We start from the raw sequence: 23,587 nt of genomic DNA on the forward strand, positions 1-23,587 counted from the left end.
TAATATGTGTGTGTGTGTAAGCTAACTTGAATATCCTGTAGGTGCATATTTCATTTACAATTTTTATAATATGCTCTGTTTTATAAGAAAATTTAGATGTAAAATAAATTTTAGTAGTATTTTACAGTCAAAATTTAAAATCTATCTCTTAAAATTTGAAATTCTGTCTCTTAATTAAATTTTTTCCTCTACCAGATTACACACATTAAAACCCATAGTCATTGGTTTCCAAATTCTGCTGATCATCTGTCTGGGATGTTACGTGAAAAAGAAGCAGAGGCAGGAGATCTACGGATGGAAGTCGAAAGATTAAAAAAAGACAAACAGATAATGTCAGACTTGCTTAAGCAGTCTCAGAAAGATCTTACTAAGAAAGATTTAATCATTAAACATATCAGCATAGAAAATGATAAATTGCGAAGTCAGCTTCTCTTGGTGGAAACCAAACTGTCTGATGTTATGGACTGGAAAAATGAAAATTCTCAAGCAAAACTGGGAGATTTGAAGAGAATTGTATTATTAAATTCTGAAAATAGCATGAAGAAATCATTTGGATACCAACTTTCTGCTTCCGAAATTGAAAAAGAAAGAAATGAAGAAATTGGACAAGGTAATGAGTATGAGCACTATGAAAGTGATAAAGAAGATCTCAAAAAATGTCTTACAGACTTCTATTCCAAAATGAATAACATAAAAAATAAAGTAGGCAAGAAGGACAGTAATGATCCAACATCTCAAGATAAGGTAATTGATTTCAATATTAAATTAATTATGGATACTTTAGAAGCATGCTTGGAAAGCCCATCTCCAAGTGAAAATAGTTTTAAATCAGAACAGTTGGACAGCACAACAGATGAGAAATCAATTTTAAATATAGAATCTACTGGAAACAAGGAATTGCAGATTATTGAAAAAAATTATGAAAATCTTTTAGAAGCGAACAGATATTTAAATGATGAATTTGTTGTTTCTGAAACAAAAAAAAAGGAGTTGGAAGAAGAAATATCTGGCATTAAAATACAAAAGAAGAAATTAGAAGATGAAATTATTAAGGAAAAGTTGGTATGTGTTTATTGTAATATATAAGATTGATAAACTAGATAACATACTTTTTGAATATTGCATATCTCTTTGAACAGTTTTTAAAGTGAATTATCATACATACAAATTGTCTTAATTAGTACATTTAACTTAGCCAATTATTCATTGTTTAAGAGATACTTGTGCCATAAGAAGTTTCTTCAGTTAACCAGAAAATAACACAAGGGATAAGTAATACTATTTATTTAAGGCCATATATTTCAGCCTGAATAAATACACTCTCCCAAGGTGGACTGGGTCACCATGGGAGTAGTAGACCCAAACCTCCTGCAATTGGAGAGACATTCAACCTGTAGTGGATAGAAAAATAGGCTGTTCATCATCATCATTTCAGCCTGAATATTACAAGCCATCATCATCGTTGGTAATAGTAGTTAATTACAAAGTAGAATGCAAAAATGGATTAATATGAAAACGTAAGAGCCACTGTGTGATGTTATACATAAAACACTGCAATGGTATAATATTGCAGTGTTTTATGTATTGATATAGTATTGATAATTCATTAGCTCTTAAAAAAAAATTAGTGATGTGTGATTAAAATTAGACTTTCTCATATCTTAGATAAAGAGAGGCAGTTGTTCTGATTTAAGTAAAGCCTCAGCGCTTTCTTTGAACAGGTGTTCAAATTTATACTGACACCAATGAAGTAAGCGTGTTTCAGACCATAGGATGTTGCGGTCTGTATCTGTTCTGTGCTATGCTAAGCCAGATTTTTCAGATTTACTATTGTTAATGTAAGACTGGTGTTCTTGTATTCTCTTTTCCACAGAGCGTCCAGTTCGCCCAAAGTAACAATGATGACAGTCACAAGGAACTTGATAGATGCTAGGGAGAGCTAGAGGAGACTGTTTATCTTTTGAATATGGAAACCATGCTGATAATTTGTTGATAGGAAGAAAAGTAACCACTAAATTGTATTTCTTAAGAATTCTGGAAATGGGTTCTGAGATGCCAGAAATGTAAAATTATAAACATTTTATAAAAACTTATACTATTTGTTCTATACCTCAACTATTACAGCAGGAACTCTTAAATATCAAAGATATATGAAACTCAATGGCTTCTCAGAAAGGACCATGCAACCGCTTTTTAATTCCTATAATCCTAGCTCAAATATCAAAGAAACAGTATGCCAACTTCCAGTTCCTTACATTTCCCTGGCATCTACCAAGTTCCTTGTGACTGTGATCATTGTTATTTTGGGCAAACTAGACACTTTGTGGAAAAGAGAATGCAAGAAAACAAGTCTAACATTAGTAACAGTAATAATTTGAAAAATCTGGCTTGGCACAGCACAGAATAGATACAGACCACAACATCCTACCATCTGAAACATGCTTACTTCATTGGTGTCAGTATAAATTTGAATGCTGTTCAAAGAAAGCACTGAGGCTTTACTTTGCCATCTGAACTTAAATTAGACTCTCTCTCTCTCTAAGATATGGGAAAGTCTTATTTTTAATCACACATGAGTAATTTTTTTTTTTAAGAGCTAATGAATTATCAATATTTCCTCAGTTATACCATTGCATTGTTTTATGTATAACATCACACGGCTCTTAATTTTTCAAATCAATCCATTGTTTGCATTCTACTTTGTAATTAACTGTTGTTTTCCCTGATGATCTTGTAATATTCACACTGAAATAAATAGAATTACTTATCTGCTGTGTTTTTTTTTGTGTTAATTGAAAATACCTAATTATTCATTGTGTTACTTTAATTCACCATGCGATCATTACTGCATGTCCACTAATTTTTGAACTTGGCAGAACTACATCACAGAATTCAATAGTTTTATGACTGTTCTTATTTTCATATTTTGTCTACCTCGAGATTATTTGATATGTTTATGTCTGTGAGTTTATGCTGCAGAAGTGTGCATACTATTAGCTGAAAGTATCTACCACTTATTATCAATCTTTGCCTTTGTTTTAATCCTTTCTAATTCATTTGTTTTTTTGGGCTTCATTTCATCTGCAAAATGAGTAACTTTTTTTTTGGAAAGAATGAATTCAACTGTAGATGATGATTTTTTTTGGAGAGTTGGAGGTTAGAGTCTTCAAGGAATACTTTATGGGAAAGACTGTTCCAGGGATAGATGAAATGAAATATGAGTAAGAGAGATAAGGTCAGTTTTTATTGTTGTAGGTGAGCAGAAGTTGGGAGTGGGAAAGAATTGATATGGCAGTTCTGTCTGTGAGATACTGGCTGGAGAGTCTCTGAAAGAGATATCATCAATTAGCTGAACAGTCCTCTTTTGGATAGCATGAAGAATTTTTTAGCATGGTTTTTGGTCTGCACTGCATATGTGAGAGCATTATTCTAATAGTTTTGGTTGAAATTTTTATGGAATTGTAACCAGACAGGTGACAAGAAAGTAACTTCTTGATTGAAAAAGGATGCCGTGTTTCTTGAGACAGAGAATACTATAGAAGTGATGTGTTTTATTACTAGGAAAGGTTAGAAATAAGTCTCAGTCCAAGAAGAGAGATCAAGTCTTGACTGTTGAACTGATTGTTATCAAAGGTGTGTGTGTGGGGGGGGGGGTTCTTTTTACCTATATGTTGTGTGTAGAACAAGCTTTTACAAAGAGTCCATGAAAATTAGTAAGGCTTCATTGTATCTAGGTATTCCTAGAGTAATTTTTCATAGAATAGTCAAAACAAAATTATATCGGTGAGCGAACATGATTCAAGTCCACCATATGTTGTCGTAAGAAGATTTCCATACACGATTGGCTGGTGTTATTATAATCATGAAGTTGAGAATAATGAGTTGGCAATTTATTGTTTAGTGATGATTCAACATTACACATCAACTGCAAGGTTAATTGCCACAGTCGCTATATTTAATGGATAACAGAAACCACAAGAAGTTTGGAAGAATTTTCTTAAAGTAAATGTCTAGTGTGCTCTAAGAAAATCACACATAATTGGTCTATTCTTTTTTGAAGGAAATATTGTGATATTGAGGCTTTGAAAATGGTTCAGAATTAACTGAGGTATCAAGTCTTATTGATATTACAGTTTTTCATTAAGATGAAACAACTTTCCACTTTGCCTGCAGGGTTTGGGAATTTGTAAATGAGGTTTTCCTGATAGAGGGATCACAAGTGGTTGACCAACATTTTGGGTACCCTGCTCTCCAGACTTCTCTCCATTAAATTTTTCCTTTCATCATATTTTAAAACTGAAGTTTACTCAACAAAGCCTCACTATCTAAATAGTCTTTATGTTAGGATAATAAATGTGTTGTGTTGTAACCCAAGCACACAACTACAAAATCTGTTCAACACTTCAGAATTGTGCTATTCTTTGTACCCAGAATGTTTGTGGATGTGTTGAAGGATTCACATTCCCATAATTAAATATCCTCTTCGTGTTGTTTTTTGTAGATTGCTTATATCTTATATAAGTACTTGCAGAATTTGAATAGGCTGGAATTATGGGCATGTGAAAATGACTGTCAGTTCAATATTAGTAAATGTAACGTCATCCACTTTGGTGTGATGAGATATCCAATGTCATATTATATTGGCGGGATTATGCTAGAAGAAACTAATCAGGCTAGAAATCTTGGAGTTTTAGTAGATAGGAAGTTGAAGTTCAAGAACTATATGGCAAAAATTGCAAATATAACTCAGAGGGTAATTAGAATGCTGAAATGAACCTTGACATGTAAAGATGAGAAAGTTATTTTGCTTCCTTACAAGGCCTTGATAGGACCTCACTTGGACAGTTATATGCAGGTCTGGTCTCCCAATTTTCCTGATGCTTCTGATACATTGGAGAGAGTGCAAAGGAAAGGGTTAAAAATATCAGGATTGCGGAATACTGATTACGAAGATATATTGAGAATTTGTAGGATGCAGGCACTATCAAACAGGAGAAAGAGGGTTGATATGATTGAAACTTACAAACTTCTGAAAGGGTCATAAAGAATATCAGTAGATAGAATTTTTCATTTAATAGAGAATGAGGAAAGGATGAGATGGCATTTTGGAGGTCGAGAATGATTGCTGTCAAGAAGGGGAAGAGAGCTAGATTTTTCTCTCATAGAGTGGTACACATGATTGGAAGATTGCTATTGTATGCTGTGTGTGCGCAAGTGGTGTGAATGAATTCAGGAAAAGGTATGACAACTAGTGCAAAGAGTATATGACCTCCCTTGGTGAGTCCCAGGCTCCCTAGAAGTCTCTCTCTTAATAAGAATAATATAGAAGTAGTTATTAAAAATTCAAACTGCACAAGAACTTTATGGATATCTTGTATATGGACACCTTAGGTGCAAGAAACCTTAAACTAGAGAATATCAAAAAGAGAAGATTAAAGAAATATCATCCCTTACAAAAACATATGTGCTGCTACCCTTATGGTAGAATGAATCATACATATGTAATTTGGAGCCAAGATGGATTCTGTTTGTTGTAGCTGTAATTTTAGTTTGACCAAAAACAGGAGGTCAAGTTAGAATGTCTGTTGGTGATTAAGTTGATGTTTATTCTTATTTATACATAAATAAAAAAACCACATTTGGCTTTAAGTTTTGGCTTTTTATTTTATGGAATGATGTATTATTATACATTATTCTATGAAAATATGTAATAACAAAAGGAAAGATGTGCAGATTTTTTGACTCCCAGTTAAGTTCAGAATATAGAAAAACACCCAATCCTCAGCACATCAGTTGACCTTAAATGGTCACTGCTGATGAAATACTGTGCAGTAATTGAACTTTGGAAATCATTTCACCAATTATGTTCATTAGTAAATAAAAGTTGCTCACATAGAGGCATTAGTATTGATCTGCATTGTAAACGACACTGAGCTACATCACTGTCATACTAAATATTTCAGTGAGAGATTTAGGATGGCAGTGATGTGGCTTACTGTAGTTATGTGAATGAAAGAGAGAGAATCGGTGTATTTCACTAGACAAAAACTGGCATTTCACAAGTGAGAGTAGGTGATAACTGCTAATCCGATATGTCACAACTTGCATGCATAAGGATTTTATCCCCCTCTCCACATTTGTCAATTAATTACTGGTAAATGTAAAGTGGCTTCCTGTGGTGAGTCCTGGGACCCCATGGAGTTGTGATAATAATAATAAATGTACACACTGCAACATTTATTACAGGAGATGAAAGCTTGAACACATTATTTTGAGCTCAGAGATAGTCTTTCCATAGACTTTATTTGCACTCAAAGCTTATCATATTGCAAATGTTTTTTATTATCAAAGGAGGTTCAGGGCAACACCCTCTTCTAACACTGTCATTCTCATCACTTTGTGGAATGAATATAGCATACTTCACCCAGAATTTATGCCAGCAGTCATCCAAGTTCTGCATCAGAATACATTCACACATTGATGCTGTTAAGTTTCTCTTTGTCAGTTCAGAAATAGTATTTATTTCTCTTCTGGTCAACCTTCTCATTCCATGTTTTATAAAGTAACTTTACAGCTTATACATATAGCAAAAATTATATAGAATTTTATTTAAAATTCTCCAATATATTTCATCTAGCGTTACGTGGACTTCATCAGGGAGACAGGCTGTTAACTATATTCAAAAAATGAATCACAATAATGAGTCATAATTCATGTGGATATTAATCCATGACTCGGTTACAGCTGAGGTATGTGATATTACATTGTTGTACTATTGGAGTTCAAAAGAACAATTGCAAAAAGTTTCATAGATTACAAAAAAACTACAAACAGTAAATAGTGATCACTTCCCAAAACTTGGATATCAGCATGCAATCTGACCAGTTCAGGTTTGAACAGTTTCGTAGAGCTTCATATATTTCTAGGAAAAGACATCGAATTTGAACTTGCTGGAATGAAGAAGTTTAGTCTGGATCCAAAGAACGTTTCCCTACTGGTGTCCATAAAAGTTGCACAGATTAAAAAAAAATATAATAATAATGAACAGTTAATAGTGATTACTTTCCACAACTTGGATATTGGCATGCAGTCTGATTGGTTCAGGTTCAGGGATCGAATTTGAACTTCCTGGAATAAAGAAGTTTAGTCTGGTCCCAAAGAACTCTGTACCTAGTGTCAATAGCATGCAAACCAAGGCCAGACTTGTGAGATTCCAAAAATCTAATACAGTCTTGATGTTCTGCAGTTCTAATCAATGCAGAATGGCCAGCCTGTCCGAAATAACAAATATGGCATCAGTAGGGTACTTGATAGATATCTACTAAGGAAAGGAGTGGTAATGCATCGTTTGTGGAGGTAGAAAGGTAGTCAATTTTTGAGTTGGCTTGAAGGTTATAGATTGAAGTTTTGAAGAATCCTTTTAAGTAAGTTTATAGATATTGAATGTTTGAAGAATCCTTGCTATTTGTTTCGAAGTTCCTAATTTAAGGTAGGGTATTGAAATTCTTTTCACATCAGATTATAGTCTTGTGAAAAGATGAAAATTATCGATAATCTTTTGAATGGTAGTTTTGTCATATCCATTACATATCAGATTGTTATTAATTTTATTCAGTTCATCGAATGAAAGGGAATTGTATGAGCTCTATGTATAAGACTTTTGATGAGAATATTCATCCTCCCACCATCATTCATCACAAAAGTGATGAATAATGGTGGTAGGATGAGTGACTGTTTACCAGTAAAGCTTGGATCATGATAAACTGAAAATTCAACATGACCTGTGGATTATGAATAATTAAGGTATCTAAAAAGGGTAGTTGGTTATTGGACTCTCATTCAAAAGCTAACTTGATATGGGAGTACAAGGAGTTTATTTTGTCTAGGAACTGAAGTAATTCTGAATCAGTGGGATTGGATTGTGAATATATCATCAACAAAATGTAACCATATATGAGGCTCAGGGAATATAGTATCAATGAGTTCTTTTTCTAGATGTTCCATAAAATAATCTGCTAAGGCTGGCAAGATAGGACAGCCTATCACTGTTCCTTCTATTTGCTTGGACAACTTATTATCCCACTTAAAATTTCCTGCATTGATAATTATCAATTATCATCTTTCCACCAGACTACAATCTGATGTGAAAAGAATTTCAATACCCTGCCTTAAGGGAACTTCAAAACAAATAGCAAGGATTCTTCAAAAATTCCATCTATACACAAATTTGAACTTGCTGGAATGAAGAGGTTTAGTCTGGATCCAAAGAACTCATCCCTAGTGTCCATAAAAGTTGCATAGATTTACTTGATACAAGGGTACTTGATAGACACCTGGTAAGGAAATAGGTAGTAATGCATCCTTTGTGGAAAGGAAGACAGTTTCCAAGAACTCCAAGAAAGGATGCATTACTACCTATTTCCTTACCAGGTGTCTAGCAAGTACCCTTCTAATGCCATCTTTATTATTTTGGACAGACTGGCCATTCTGCATTGATTAGAATTGCAGAACATCAAGACTATTAGATTTTTGGAATCTCACAAGTCTGACTTGCTTTGCACACTATTGACACTAGGCTCAGAGTTCTTTGGAACCAGACTAAACTACTTCATTTCAGGAAGTTCAAATTCGATCATCTGAACCTGAACCAATCAGACTTCATGTCAGTATCCAAGTTTTGGAAAGTGATCACTATTAACTGTTCATCAGCTTCTTTTTTTTTTTTTAATCTATGCAACTTTTATAGACACTAGGGATCGGTTCTTTGGATCCAGACTAAACCTCTTTATTCCAGCAAGTTCAAATTTGATTTTCTTTTCCTGGAAATATGTGAAGCTCTACAAAATTGTCCAAACCTGAACCAGTCAGATTGATTGCATGCACCTTGTTGTGATGTTCAGCTTATGTGCTGCTGCTCTTCCATGGAATCCCAGTAAATGGAGTTCTTTTCGTACAGTATTAGTGCTCATCATGGTGTTACTGGCACTCTGGAACTCATCCCAGATGGTCTGTGCTGATTGTAGCTGGTTTTTGCATACCACCTGTTTTAACACCTTCCTTTCACTATTAGTTATTTTCGGCAGCTGTTCTGGGTGTTTTCCTGCACTAGTGATGCCGGAATGTCTTCATTTGTTGATCACATAGCTAGCTCTTGATTTTGGATGCTCCAGTTGAGTGGCAGTGGCACGTATGGACATACCACTAATGTGGTGGCCCATAATGACACCTCTCAAAGTCACTGGGTTCATGTTGTGTTGCCATGCTACCTGTATTCAGCTGCTATGATGAAATACTGCTTCTTACTATCTGTACACCAGTTTTTTTTATGTTTTATGAAAACAAACCTGGAATGTTTCATTACTTCAGATAAAAGGGGTGTCTGGACAACTATTGGTAGATAGTGTACATTTAGATTTTATAAGTATAAGATACTTATATAAGTATTTTATAAGTTTCACAGTTCATTTCATGATTTTTTGGGGGATAAGTGTGTTGGTTATGGCAAGAACACTGCAAAGCAAATTCATTCTATTGGTATCATTTCCTGATAATTAGTGTCTGGGTCCAAAAAGCCTAACTAAAAGAAGAAAATTTCTTCCTATGTCCATTCCAATTTTTACATTTAGGTCCATTTGCACTATTAGTAAGACTTAAAAAAAATTTTTTTGAGGTGTTTCATAAATCAGTCAAAGCATAGGTCCACTTCTTGATCTAACTTTTTCAACTAGATTGCCCACCTCCCCATCTCTCTCTTTCTCTTTATTTGGTTGCACATTATATATAATATTGGATGGATATTTATGTTATTTAGAAATTAATACTGGGGTTACATTCTTTTATCTACTATTTTGCTCCTGTATATCTATGAAATTTCTCCAGTTGACTATGAATCTAATCTCCAGTTCTACTAATAAGAGTGCACTGCACTCTTCTTACTCATTTGAGAAATTTGACACTACACAGATCAACAAACTTAGAAAATATCATTGTCATCAGCACTACTTTCTGCTTTTCTGAGTATCCTTCAGTGGGGAAGGTTTGACAACCTTGTTAATTTCAATGCTAGTAAAATTTAGTCCTGTCTTATTTTTCAGAGAAAAGTAATTATTTTCTTTCAGTTGTACTTTCAACAACCAAATTCTCTGACAAAAATGACTTTCTTTTTTGCAAAACTTCTGAACTATAATCTTTCTTGGCACAAGCATTATAAATATTAACTTCTCAAGGGATGCTTAAGGGTGAAAGCTGTGTAATCCCTTAAAAGGCTATGGGAGGAGACCTCCACATAGCCTTTTAAGGAATTCAGAGAACCAACCAAGGTTTCTGACCTAATGTCCAATCTTCTCCTGGGCTGGCACTTTTGGATTTAACTGACTAAACTGTATTCTTATGGACTTAAATGTAATGCAAAATTATGGTACAACATGACAGAATTTCATGCTAGCTGGGATGTTGTCCAGTTAAACAAAGCCCCTGTTGTTGGGTACTATCAACATAAAATGTATCAATGGAAAAGAATGGAACTAGCAGAAGAATTGGGTGAGTACCAGATTGAAATAAGAGGTGTGATTGAAACAAAGCAGACAAAAACAGTGAGATCTTTTTAAGCAACAAATACAAAATGTTATATTCAGGCAATAACAATCAGGGAAAAGAGGGAGTAGCTAGTATTCAACATTAAATATTAGGATAATCTTCTTGAATGGAATGTGGATGGACAACATCAAGTCGAGTTATGTGGGCAAATATCAGGATGGGTAACTGGACAATGAGATGTATTTGTGCCTATCTTCCCACAGAAGGTTCTACCAAAAAGGAAGTTGAGGAATTTTTTGAAGCATTAGAGAAAGCAGCTGACACAATAAAATATGGTTGGTCCTTGTTGGAGTTCTAAATAGTAGAATAGGGAAATGATTACCAGACATATAGAAATGTTTCAGAAAAATTTGGAGAAAATAGCAAAGTTAATAATAATGATAAGTACATGCTGGATCTCGCTTTTCAGGAGATGGACTAGTTATTACTAACACCATGTTCCAATATAAAAATGTGCACAAATTCACATTGAGAAGATGCAAGAAATTAAAAAAAAAAAAGTTATTGATTATGTTTTTATTGATAGCAATGTTTTCCCACTGGTTCAGGACACAATAGTATGCAGATGATTTGAAATTGGAAGTGATCACCATTTAGTCTTGAGCTGGATAAAATTGAATTTCATATTAAAAAGAAGTGTGTTTAAGCAAGTTATAAAACAAATTAAAGTTGAGCAGCTGTCAAATGTGAATTGTAGGCTAAAAGACAAACATTATTCAAGAAAAAATGAAGGAGTTTGAAAACAAGAACCAAACCTTGAAGATTCATTGGCAACTTCTGGAGAAAACATTGATTGATTCAGGTAGAGAGGCATGTATAGTTGTGTGCAAGGATGGAAAAATCAGAATTCCATGGCAGACTCAGAAAGTTAGTGGCAGTTAAGGAAAAGAAGAAAGCATATTGAAAGTTCCCGACAAGGAAGTCAGCTTGTGCTCTTAGAATACAGAGAAAAATGTAATTGAAGCACTGGGTAAAACTTGATAAAACAAAAGTAATGGAATGACTTTGATAGGAACATTAAGCACTTCCATAGTCCAATTAGAAGAGCATTGTACTCTACGATTGAAAAAGACCTGAGTTGGAATCTCATTGTGATGAGAGGAATCTTATATGGACTTTTTCAATTGAATGTTAGTCAGCTGATCTCATACAGAGATAACAGGGTTCTTCCTCCTGGAAACTCAGGTTTCTCATCCTGTATAAAGGCAAACTGGCCATGAGGACACACGCAGTTTACAGACAGAAAGAAAATACCGTTGTTGTTGTTGGTAATGATGGGCAATAGATTGACATTTATGACAGTAGTGTTGTTGTGTGTAGATGGAGAATTAGTAGTAAGGAAACAGAGAAATGTGTGTAGCACAGTAGAGTGGAGTGCTCTCCCGTAATGAGTCCTTGGACTCCTTGGAAGTGTCATGTAATAATAATAATAACATAGAAAATAAATATCAGGAAGATGGCAAAATATTCTGGAGGCTGTTGAAAAGCTTAGAAATGGAGGAAAGAGTACTGTAAAAGGAATTAGAGATGACCGGGTAACATGAAAACTGAAGATAAAAATATCCATGATGTCTGGAGTAACTACTTCAAAAGATTGATAAATGGAACAAGTAGTGACAGCATGCTGTGGAAAACACAAAACATGCATGCAGTTGGGAATGGAAATTCAGGAATCATCAAAAACCTGAAATGTCGAAAGGCAGCTGGAGTTGATGCTCAACTCCAGCTGCCTCCAACTCCAGGACCAGAAATGCTCAAATATGAAGTTTTACAATGACTTCACTGCATAATTCAGAAGGCCTAGACAGATGGTTGAATTCTGAATGATTGGAGCAGAGTTCTCATAGTACCTATTTATAAAAAGGGAAATAAAACTGAATGTGAGAATTACAAACATGTACCTATTTATAAAAAGGGAAATAAAATTGAATGTGAGAATTACAGACATATCTCTCTACTGAGTATTCCTGGTAAGATTTATGCAAGTATACTTGAGAAACGGCTAAGAAAAATTGTGGAAGGGAAACTTGGAGAACAAGCTAGGTCCAAATAGAGGTTGTCAAGATCAGATTTTCATCACTTTAAGATTAATAGTTGAGAAATCATGAAAATATAATAAGGATCTGTATTTAAGTTTCATAGATCTGGAAAAGGTGTATAACAAAGTACCAAGAGGAAATCTTTATAAAACACTATAGTTATGTGATATAAATGGGACATTATATCAAGCAATACTTGGTCTGTATTTGAGTTGTAACTCAGCAGTTTAAATTCAAGGAAATACAGCAAGATGGTTTTATGTAAAAAAAAAAAAAAAGGTGTAAGACAAGGATATGCATTATCTCCACTTATTCATTATCTATATTATTATTATTATTACTATTATTACGGGCAACTCCAGGGAGTCATTGGACTCATCAAGGGAGGCCCCAAATCATATTCATCACAACTATTTGACATTCATACAGTATGTATCATACCTCGCCTTAAACTTATTCACTGTCATAGCATCCACCACAGACTCAGGGAGCGCATTCCACTCATTCACTACTCTAAAAGTAAAGAACCCAGCTCTAACACCTTTACTAACCACACTTTTGCCCAGTTTCCATGGATGTCCCCTAGTCCTCCCACAACCAGCCCTATTCTCAAAAATATCTTCTGAATTAATTTTATAGAAACCCTTCAGTAATTTGAATGTCTCAATCATATCTCCCCTCCTCCGCCTATCAACCAATTTTTGCAACCCACAAATCCTCAACCTGTTCTCATACGGTTCATTCCATAGACCTGCTATCATCTTGGTCACTCGCCTCTGGATCCTCTCCACCTCCTCCCCATCAAGAAGAAACCTAGGTGACCAAATCTGAGCACAGTAGTCTAGATGGGGTCTTATCAAGGCTCGATACAGAGGAACAATAACCTGCTTGTCTCTGCTTGTCATCGTATTCTTCAGCAACCAAGTGATTTGATGAGCTGTTTTGGTCACTTTTGCAATGTGTCCCCTAAATTTCAATTCCTTATCCACCAACACTCCTAAATCTCGTGCCTCATCAATTTCCTGGAGCAGGGTTCCACCAATGCAGTAAACTGCCGCCAATCTTTTCACCCCAAAATGCATAACCTTACATTTTGCCACATTAAATTGACATCCATTCTCCTTAGCCCAGACCTCCAATCTATCCAAATCATCCTGCAAAATTTTGACGTCATCTGCATTCACTATTGCCCTACCCAACTTCGCATCATCCGCAAACAAATGAACTGTTCCTCTCAGATCATTTCCTATATCATTTATGAACAAATTAAACAGCAGTGGTCCAAGAACAGATCCTTGTGGCACACCACTAGTCACAGGCCGTCTTGTGGACTCTACTCCCGAGTAAACCACTCTCTGATATCTCTCCATCAACCACCCTCCTATCCATCTCACCAACCCTATGTCCATTCCCATATGCTGCAATTTACTGATTAGAATTCCATGTGGAATCCTGTCAAAGGCCTTGGCAAGGTCCAGTAGAATCACCGTAAACCCATTACCCTTATCCAGTTCAGCCGTCACTGTGTTATAATACGTGAGCAAGTTACTGAGGCATGACCTACCCTTCACAAAACCATGCTGTCCCCGATACAGTATCCCATTTTCTTCTATCCAATCTTGAATTTTCCTCTTGACTATTTTCTCTAAGACCTTGACAATGATTCCTGATATGCTAATCGGTCGGTAATTTACTACAGCAGTCTTGGAACCACCTTTATGCAGTGGAACTATTTTCCCCTCTTTCCACCCTCTCGGGACTAACCCAGACCTGAGACTCAAATTAAACAAAATGGTCAAGGGTACTGACAATTCTTTAGCTGCTTCTCGTACAACACGTGCTGGTATACCATCCAATCCCACAGATGTATTGACATTGAAGTTATGCAATAGACTACTCACCTCCACTTCATTAACCACAATTCCCTTATAGTCTACTGGTTTATTCGTTTCTGCAGTGTCACCACCTGGATGATATACTTTTGCAAAGTGCTCACTCAGTAACTCAACTATCTCAACTGATTCAGTTACCTCCCTACCATCGGCATTCTTTAAAATCAATCTGCCATGTACATTTTTCCTTTTACTTGCCACATATCTAAAAAACTGTTTAGGATTCTCTTTAGCCTGCATGGCCAATGTTCTTTCGTAATCCTTTTTTGCTTTTCTTACCACACTCGTCACCCTTCTGGCCTGTGCTTTATACCGTTCATGTGCCTGCCGGTCACCCTTCTCCTTAAATTCCCTCCATAGTTGTTTCTTTTTTTGCAACTCAAGCTTAATGGTGTTATTCATCCATTTAACCCCTACTTGATTTATTATTCGGACTCTAGGTATACAGTCAGCCATTGCTTCATGCAAGCACTTCTTAACTACCTCCCATGCACTATCAACTTCTAGTCCTTGCAGTTGTACATGCCATGGCACTGAACCAATCAAACTCCTAAGCTTGTCATACTTTCCAGCCCGATAATTCCACATGTACCCTGTCTTAATTGAAATTTCTACACCTTTAGCCACCTCCCAAGTTAAGACCCTATGATCACTCTCACCGATTGGTGGCAATGTGGTCATATTTGTTACAGCCAAATCCTCAGATGTAATTACTAGGTCAAGCACTCTCTGACCCCTAGTATTTTCCATTACATGCTGTCGCAGATAGTTATCCCTTAATAACCGCATAAAATCCAGTTCCTTCCTCCCGTGTGTCCTCTCCTCACTCCAATCAATGCGACCATAGTTGAAATCTCCCATAATAATCACCCTCCTTCCACCCATTTCTTCTATTTGCTTGTGCATACTGTCACCACCATCTTTTCCATCACCTGGTCTATAGCAGCACCCAATTGTATATTTAGTTCTGCTAGCCACAATCTCACACCAAATGGCCTCAAATGTGCTCTTTTCTCTATCCTGCAATTCAACTTCTATTCTCCTTGGCTGGAGCTCATCAGCTATCATCAACAATACTCCTACCCCCATTTTATTCTCTCTGTCATTCCTGAACACACTATACCCATCACATTCAATCCCACTAGTTATATCATCTACAGTCAGCCATGTTTCACTAATACCTATAACCTGTGGTCTGGAAGTGCCAACCATGGCCAAAAACTCTTCCTTCTTGTTCCTAATACTCCTAGTATTAGTGTACATGAATTTAAGACCCCCATTAGCCCCAACCCTACCTTGATGCCTTATATTAACTATCCCACTCAGATTTGTTGTCGTTATTTGCTCTGGCATATTATATTCATTCTTACATTCAACTGCCTCTATAAGGACTGTATCTCTACTCGCCCCCCCTAACAAATCTAGTTTCCCTGAATTTGCACATCCACTACATTCAGCAACACTTTCTCAAGTCTTCTTACACCGTAACCATTCAAATGCAAGCCATCCATCTTATATAGATCCTTTCGCCCATCAAACTCACTCCACACATCCACAAATTCCACACCACTCGTCATACATAACCCACGCATAAAGTCATTTGCAATTATAGCCCTCCTTTTAAACATTTCACTGTCATACCGTGGCAAAAGACTAATCATTCTAACTCTCTCACTCTTTTCTTTTGCTACCTCAAACAATTCATTCAGGTCTTCTATCATTTCCATTTTATCTCCTTTCAAATCATTCGTACCTGCCACAACAATCATTTCTTTCACCCTTTCCTTTTGCTCTCTAATAGACGCAGTTACGTCCTTTATGGTCGCACCAGGTTGGTACGATTTTGTCAAATCCTCTACTAACACACCTCGTACTAACGAGTCTCCATACAGCACTCTATCCTTCATTTTGTTCATGTTCACATTCATACGTCTATTTTTCCTGTCATACCTTTTATTATTGGTTGGTTCATTCAGTCTACTTTTGTTCATGCACTCTAGCTGCTGTTTTGCTCTTTCTATCGCACTATTCAACAACGCGATCTCACTCAATGCATCTATCTCATCTTTTTTGTTCTCTGAGAAACCATTTATACTATCATTCACACTTTCTACATTCACACTCTCACAATTTTCATGTACAACCTTGCCGTTTCTTATCATATCCCTGTTTCCTTCATTCTGAAGGTTGACAAAAATATCACACTCACGATCCGAAATACACTTCAATTCCGCATTCTCCCTACATTTTCTACACACATTCAATCCTTTATTATCATCTAACCACACTCCGACCGCACTCCGCAAAGCGTACATTTCACAGCTAGTACACTGACTCATTTCTTTTATGCTACCGTACTTTGATAACGATGGCGAACCTTCATTACTGGCCGCCATTTTCCTTCGCACAGGTGCCATATTTATCTGTGACGTGTTTTGTCAAATTATACCCTAATCTTTAATAATTATTCAATTAATAAATAAGAGGAAAAAAAGTACAAACATCAGAACATTTAAGTACTAAATATAATTAAATAAAATGAAATATAACTAAATACAGTAACTTAGCTTCGTTTTGTCTTCCACCGTTATGCGTTCGATTCCGACGGTACCAAAATATATTATATCGCGACAGCAACTAACTTCCAAAAAACAACCACTGAAGTACACTCGTATTCAGAGAAACAATTTAGCACTCAAAAACCATATATAGATCACATTATGAATGAAAATGGTATTAAACCTGATATTAGAATTGGAGGTATCAAATTTAGCACCTTACTTTATGCAGATGACATACTTTTAAATGTATCTGTTATAAGTCTACAGGATTCTCTGACTATATTAAAGAACTGTTGTAACAAATTTGGTATGAAAAGCAGCAATAGATATTTTACAAGCCAGAAATGCAAGACTGGTTGGAACCGATAGAATGAAGTAGCTGAACTTAGTACTGAAAGCCGAAAGTATTGGAGTGACTTTTTCAATTGAATGATGGAATTGATTTCTGGGTTTAAACGATGGTGAAAGAAATGTGAAAGGGAGTATAAATGATTGAAAGCTGTAAAGTAGCATATGCAAAAGTTGTATAACAACTTTTGGTAAAGTTCAGGAGAACATAAAGACCTAAAAAGAAATAGCTTGTTGTCATGCAGCCCTTCACAGGACAAAGCATGAGATTGAATGATTGCAGCAAGAGATCAGTCGAACTGAGAACAGAAAAAAGTAAGAGGTTCAAAGCTTAATGAAAATTGTAAGAATAAATGAGAGAAAGAGCATAAGCAGATAATTTTTTATAGTGATTCTATGATAAAGTGAATATTTCCCAAAAGCGCTGCTAAACCTTGTTTCCCTGATGCAAAATTAATAAGATTAGTAATGCTGTCAGAATGCAGAAAGGGAAAGTGAAAGAATTATTTTGGCTGGAATGAATGATCTGAGAGGTGAGAGGTATTGTATGAATGAGGATGTGAAAGAGTTATTATTGGAAGAAGCAACAAAGAAGAATGAGAAGGTGAAGTTTGTATAAATTGCAAATTGTGCAGAAGTATTGAGGTAGAGTTTGTGGACCTATGACCTGAGTTCGATTGATGTAAAGATTTGTACAATGCTGATGAATGAACTGCACTTAAATGGATTCGAAATGGAATGTGGAAGCACAAAGTCAGAAAAACTAAAGAAATTAGGACAGATGAGTGTGTGTGTGAATTCACCCATGAAGCAAATGAGTATGAGAACAACCAAGTGAAGAAACTAGTCTCTCAAGCAAAACTATTCAATAGGGTAGTCAATTCAGGAATCAAAAGTGGTTGAGGGGATCTACGTGGATGCTGCATTTTCTGTATACTGATGCCAAGAGTATCAGGAACAATAGGGAGGAGTTTTGGGCATTGGTTAGAGTAACCTCGCTAAATGTTATAGATATTAGTGAGACTTGGCTAACAGCAAATGATGTAGTTATAGGGATAGAATGTGATGGGTTTAGCATTTTCAGCGAGGATAGAGTAGACAGGACAGGACGTGTGATACTGCTAATGAAAGCAGATGAATTGCAGCCAACAAGAGTAGGAGTCAGTGGGCAGATGTTCTTTTGAGTCAATCTGGTATGAGGTTAAGGCCAATAAGAAAAATATATAAAATTGGTTGCAAGGATTGCAGTGATGATGTGGAAGAACAGATTAGTCCAATGAATGCAAGTCAAGTAATTATTATGGGGGACTTCAACTTCGGAGACATAGATTAGAAGGTAGAAAGATCACATGCCAGGAAGGAAATTCAAGCAGAATGTGATGGAGGGGGACTCAAGGTACATGAGCATTGGATCTAGTTACATGATCAATAGAACTGTCCTTAACTAAAGTTGCTATATTGCCTCCAACTGGGGGAAAGTGATCATGTGGTCTTGACTTGGAAAAACATGTGAAAATCCCAGTAAGAAGGGAGTATATGTGTGGAACTACAAGTCAAGTGATTATGATGCACCTGGGAGGCAACTTGAAACAGTACCATGGCATAAAGATCTGTAAGAGAAGGATGCTCACAGTGCATGGGGAATAGTCAAGAGATATCTGGAAGAGCAATAACACACTGTATTCCCGAAGTCAGGAGGATAAATCAAGTGGGAGTTAGATGGATGAGAAGTATCATTAAGCATGAGCTTCAAGCAAAGAAATATTGTGGAGGGTAACTAAGGAGAAAAGTGACCAGTTAACTCATCAAACATAACTTTGATGAGTGTAATGGAGGCAGACAGAATTGTTGAACTACTGAGTGATCATTATGCAAACATATATCATCCAAGTGAAGATATTATTTTACGAGAACAGAGGTTGATGAACAGGAGGTACTTCGTATGTTGCAGAATCTGAATGCAAATATAGATGTTGGATTGGATGGAATCTAGGCCTCGTTTTAAGAGAATGTGCTAAAGAACTTGCAATATCTTTGATTTCATTCATTCATTAGTGGTTCTAACACTGATGAATGATGAATGTGGGTGCTTAAGTGGTTCTAGCACTTAAGCACCCACAACCTTCCAACTATTCTTGGATTTCATAACCATAATTTGAAGATAAGGTGGTTAGTCCTATGCTAATAGCAAACCTAATTTGAGGATTCATTTTACTAAAAGAAAGGATTCTAATTTAAAGATAAGGTCAGCCCTATGTCTCCCACAGTGTCCTATGTCTGTAGATGCATGTGTTCTTGGGGGACGTAAAGCCCGAGTTTCCAGTTGTAAAAAAACCCTAACTCTGTATGAGACCGGCTAACTCACCTTTCATTGAAAGAGACCAGATAAAGGTTTCTCATGTCATGGATGGGAATCGAACCCATGTTCGACCAAAGGGCTTCATCTATACCGACTGAGCTGTGGAGGCTCTGATACCTTTTATTAGTCTGTATATTTTCATCCTCAGCTCTGGCAAAGTGTCAAACGTGTGGAAGGAGGGCAAAATAATTCCTTTGCATAAAGCAGGATTGTGGTAGCAAGTTATAGACTACTACTATAATAAGCCAAATAAAACGGGATTTACCATCTCCCTTTAACTTAAGTTATAGACTAATTAGTATCTCAGGAATGGTGGTAAAAGTACTGGAAAAGTTGGTGAAAAAGAGAATCAGGAATGGGTAGATAAGAATACGATACTCTGTAAGGGGCAGCATGGCTTTGTGAAGGGTCGATCATGCCTTAGTAATCTCCTACCTTTTTATAATAGAGTGACAACTGAGTTGGATAAAGGAAAGGGCTATGCATTGATACTGCTGGATTTTGCAAAAGCGTTTGACAGGATACCACATAGAACTGTGTTAGGCAAACCGCATGGGGGATGGATAGGAAAATTGTGATATGTATAAAAAAAAAAAAAAGGTGGTTAATGGACAGATACCAGACAGTAATATATGGAAGAGTAGAATACAGGTGACTAGTGGTGTGCTGCAGGATTCTGTTCTTGGACCACTGCTGTTTAATTTTTACATAAATGATATAGGAAATAATTTGAAGGAAAATATTCAGTTATTTGATGACCATGCAAAGTATTGTTCAATACTTGATTCACTACTAATTATTAGGGAATCAAGGTGATGTACAGAGCTTGCAGGATGATTTAAATAGGCAGACAGTAAAACAATGGATGTTAATATAATATGGGAAAAGTGTCAAGTATTGCATTTTGAGATATAAAGATTACAAGCTGAGTATCACATTGAGAGAGCTGTACTCTGGGAAATTGATGAAGCAAGGGATTTGCAGACTTTAGTAGATAGAGAACTGAATTTAGAGGGCATATTGCTAAAGCCAGGGTAGTTCACAGGATTACTTGGTTATTGAAGAACACTAACAACCAGAGATAAGGGAGTTATCATTCCTCTTTATAAAGTCTTGGTACAACCACAGCTGGAGGTCTGGTCACCTGGGTTTCTTGGGGGATGAGGAAGTTCTTGAGAGGATCCAGAGGCAAGTGACCAAGATGGTGAGTGATCCATGGAATGCTCCCTATTGAGGGTTGGTGGGTTACAAAGTTTGGTTGATAGATGAAAAAGGAGGGATATGATTAGAAACATTTAAGTTACTTAATGGATTTTATAAGATTAATAGAAAAGAAATGTACCAGCACTTAGCTAGAGGGGGGGGGCAGAATAAGGGGTCATTCCTGTAAATTGGGTAAAAGTGTTGTTAAGAAGGGCGTGGGAGCTGGATTTTTTGCTTGGAGAGTGGTGAATGAATGGAATGGATCCCCTGAATCAGCTGTGAGTGCTTTGTCTGTTAATGGTTTCAAGGAGAGATGCGATAGATATAATGTTGATAGTTTGAGTCTCTTGTGATGAATACTAAGACTCCATGGAGGTGCCCATGCAATAATAATATCCTGCATGCCCCTGAGGTATATGTCAGTAAGTTGATGATGATAACCTTCTGAACATTTAAAAAAAAACAAAAAACTTTCTCTTTTGCTCAAGGTTCTACTTTCTCTTTGAGAAAAATTATGAATTATATGAATCATGAATCCATCTAAACATTGCATACTGCTTTTGCATTGGGTTGCTTCCTAAAATTCTTGATTATTGAATCAGTAATTTTTAAGGAGCAAAAGAGAGTGGTTATTTTAATGAATGATTGATCTCTCGGCATTATTGCATTCTACTATGAATCCTAGTTTCCATTTCTCTGAACCCCAGCAATGAGGGACAGTAAATTCGTTATCCATATTGGTTAGTGTTTCCATCAACTCAAGGGAATTTTTGTGCTGTTTTGTCCATTTTCATTATATTTTCTGAAGGTCAATTGTAAGTGTTGGTATAGTAGTGCCATCTGGATGAGAGAGGGAAGGAAGCACAAATGGACTGAAGTTGCACCCAGTGGCATTTTCAAGGGACCAGAAGGCATGACTGTCATTTGTATAATGGGTGGGTTTTTTTTTTTCATTTAGATCTTTTGAAGTCAGATTTAGATTTTTTGCTAGCTGTTTTGCAGTTGTTACAAGCTTCACTTATGTTGAGAATGAAACTGGAGATTTCATTCTCACCTACTCTTTAAATATTTTTTGGCTTGCCTTGACATATTTATTAGTATATCCAAGACTTTGGATAGTTGACAAAAATTTTAAATGGAGTGGGGATTAAACATGATTCGAGCAAGTTTGAAAGGAGGAATAGAATTTCCAGAGGTTAACCCCCCCCCCCCTTGTCCTCCTATTGTGTAGTGTCAGTAATTAAATCACTGCTTACATATAACTTGGCATCTGCTGGCCACATGGTTGGTCAACTGAATAGTATATCTGCTCTCCAACCAGTAAGTCATGGGTTTGAATCCCACTGTAAGTTTGCGAGTGTCAGGCAGGAGATGAATTTCACTTTCTGGCATGAGAGCAGTTCCAGTGGAACTAGAAAAAAAATCAGAATTATGGGCTTTAAAAGTCACCATTGATTTTATCCATCATTTTTTTGGTAAAATCAATCTTCAGGAATAAAAAGTCAAAGAGATCAAGATGGTTTTTAGAATATGGAAAGCAGGAGTGTTAAAAAATCGGTGGAAAAGTAAAGTTTGCACCAGAAGGGCAAAAGAAAAAAGGATTCTAGATTTACCATTCTTTGGCATGGCATTATGTATACTACCACAATGCAGTGGTAGTATGCATAATTTGTTTGCATTTATGTCATGAAGAGCCTGTGTAGCTCAGTGGATGTTTCGTTTGCACACCATCGCGCTAGGCCGCACGAAGGAAGTCTTGGTTTCGAGTCTAGTCGGCGACTAGAGGAAATTTTTCTAAGCCTTTTTTCGACCGGTTCCCGAGTTAGTCGATCTCTGGCACGGGCAAGCAGGTTTTTCCTCCCGGAAACTCGGGTTTTTCGTCCTGTAAACTCAAGAAAATCGACCGTAGAACCCACATTATTTCAGACATTAAATATATTGTGTTAGGGTTAGAGACCACGAGATGGCGGCACATTTGAGCCGTCTCTCTTCACTGCGTACCGCTTAATTAGTGATAGCCTTGGGCCATCTGTCTCTGATTGGGTACCAGTGGAGATTGAACTGCCCACTCAGTCTCCAAAAGTTAGATAGGGCTAAATGGCCTCGCCTATTCCCGTATATACGGGAATAAAAAGGCGTTAGCTGATTTTTTTTTGATGTTGATAAAGTGGATATGGAAAATAGGTTTTTTATATTGTTTTTGGTGTTTATGTAAGTTTTTTTTTTTTTTTAATAGCTGCAGTGATACTATGCTTATTATACTATAAAATCACCCAGGATGATGACTGTACTGATTAAGTTGGACTGCAGAAAATCAGACCTCACAATAAATAAATAGTAAAAGCTTTTAGTTCAGGGTGTTTCAGAATTTTGGGAGAGATAGAGACAACAGATTGAATTTTATAGAATATATCAAAAGCCTTAAGTCAAGGAGATCAAAAAGAAATGTTTCTGAATTTGGCATTCTCTGGCCTGTATATATCCTATAAAAATGCATAAGTGCCATATGTTAAAAGAATCATACAGAGTGTAATTGGAACATTGAAATATTTCGTCTACTCAAAAACTAGAGATCAGATCTGGATGTGT

The 23,587-nt window shown here is 36.2% G+C and overlaps 1 protein-coding gene across 1 annotated transcript in view; it reads left to right on the top strand.

Moving 5' to 3' along the window:
* The window catches only part of LOC150107634 (uncharacterized), a 276,919-nt gene that overhangs the window by 150,509 nt on the left and 102,823 nt on the right, over positions 1 to 23,587 (top strand). Inside the window, exon 7 of the mRNA XM_090392144.1 lies at positions 196 to 1,062. Coding sequence (XP_090248270.1) covers positions 196 to 1,062 — 867 coding nt within the window. The remainder of the gene's footprint in view (positions 1 to 195; positions 1,063 to 23,587) is intronic.

The sequence above is a fragment of the Typopeltis vanoorti genome, chromosome 4 (genome assembly GCF_054136105.1).
Source record: "Typopeltis vanoorti isolate ZY-2024b chromosome 4, IOZ_Tvanoo_1.0, whole genome shotgun sequence".
Taxonomy (NCBI): domain Eukaryota; kingdom Metazoa; phylum Arthropoda; class Arachnida; order Uropygi; family Thelyphonidae; genus Typopeltis; species Typopeltis vanoorti.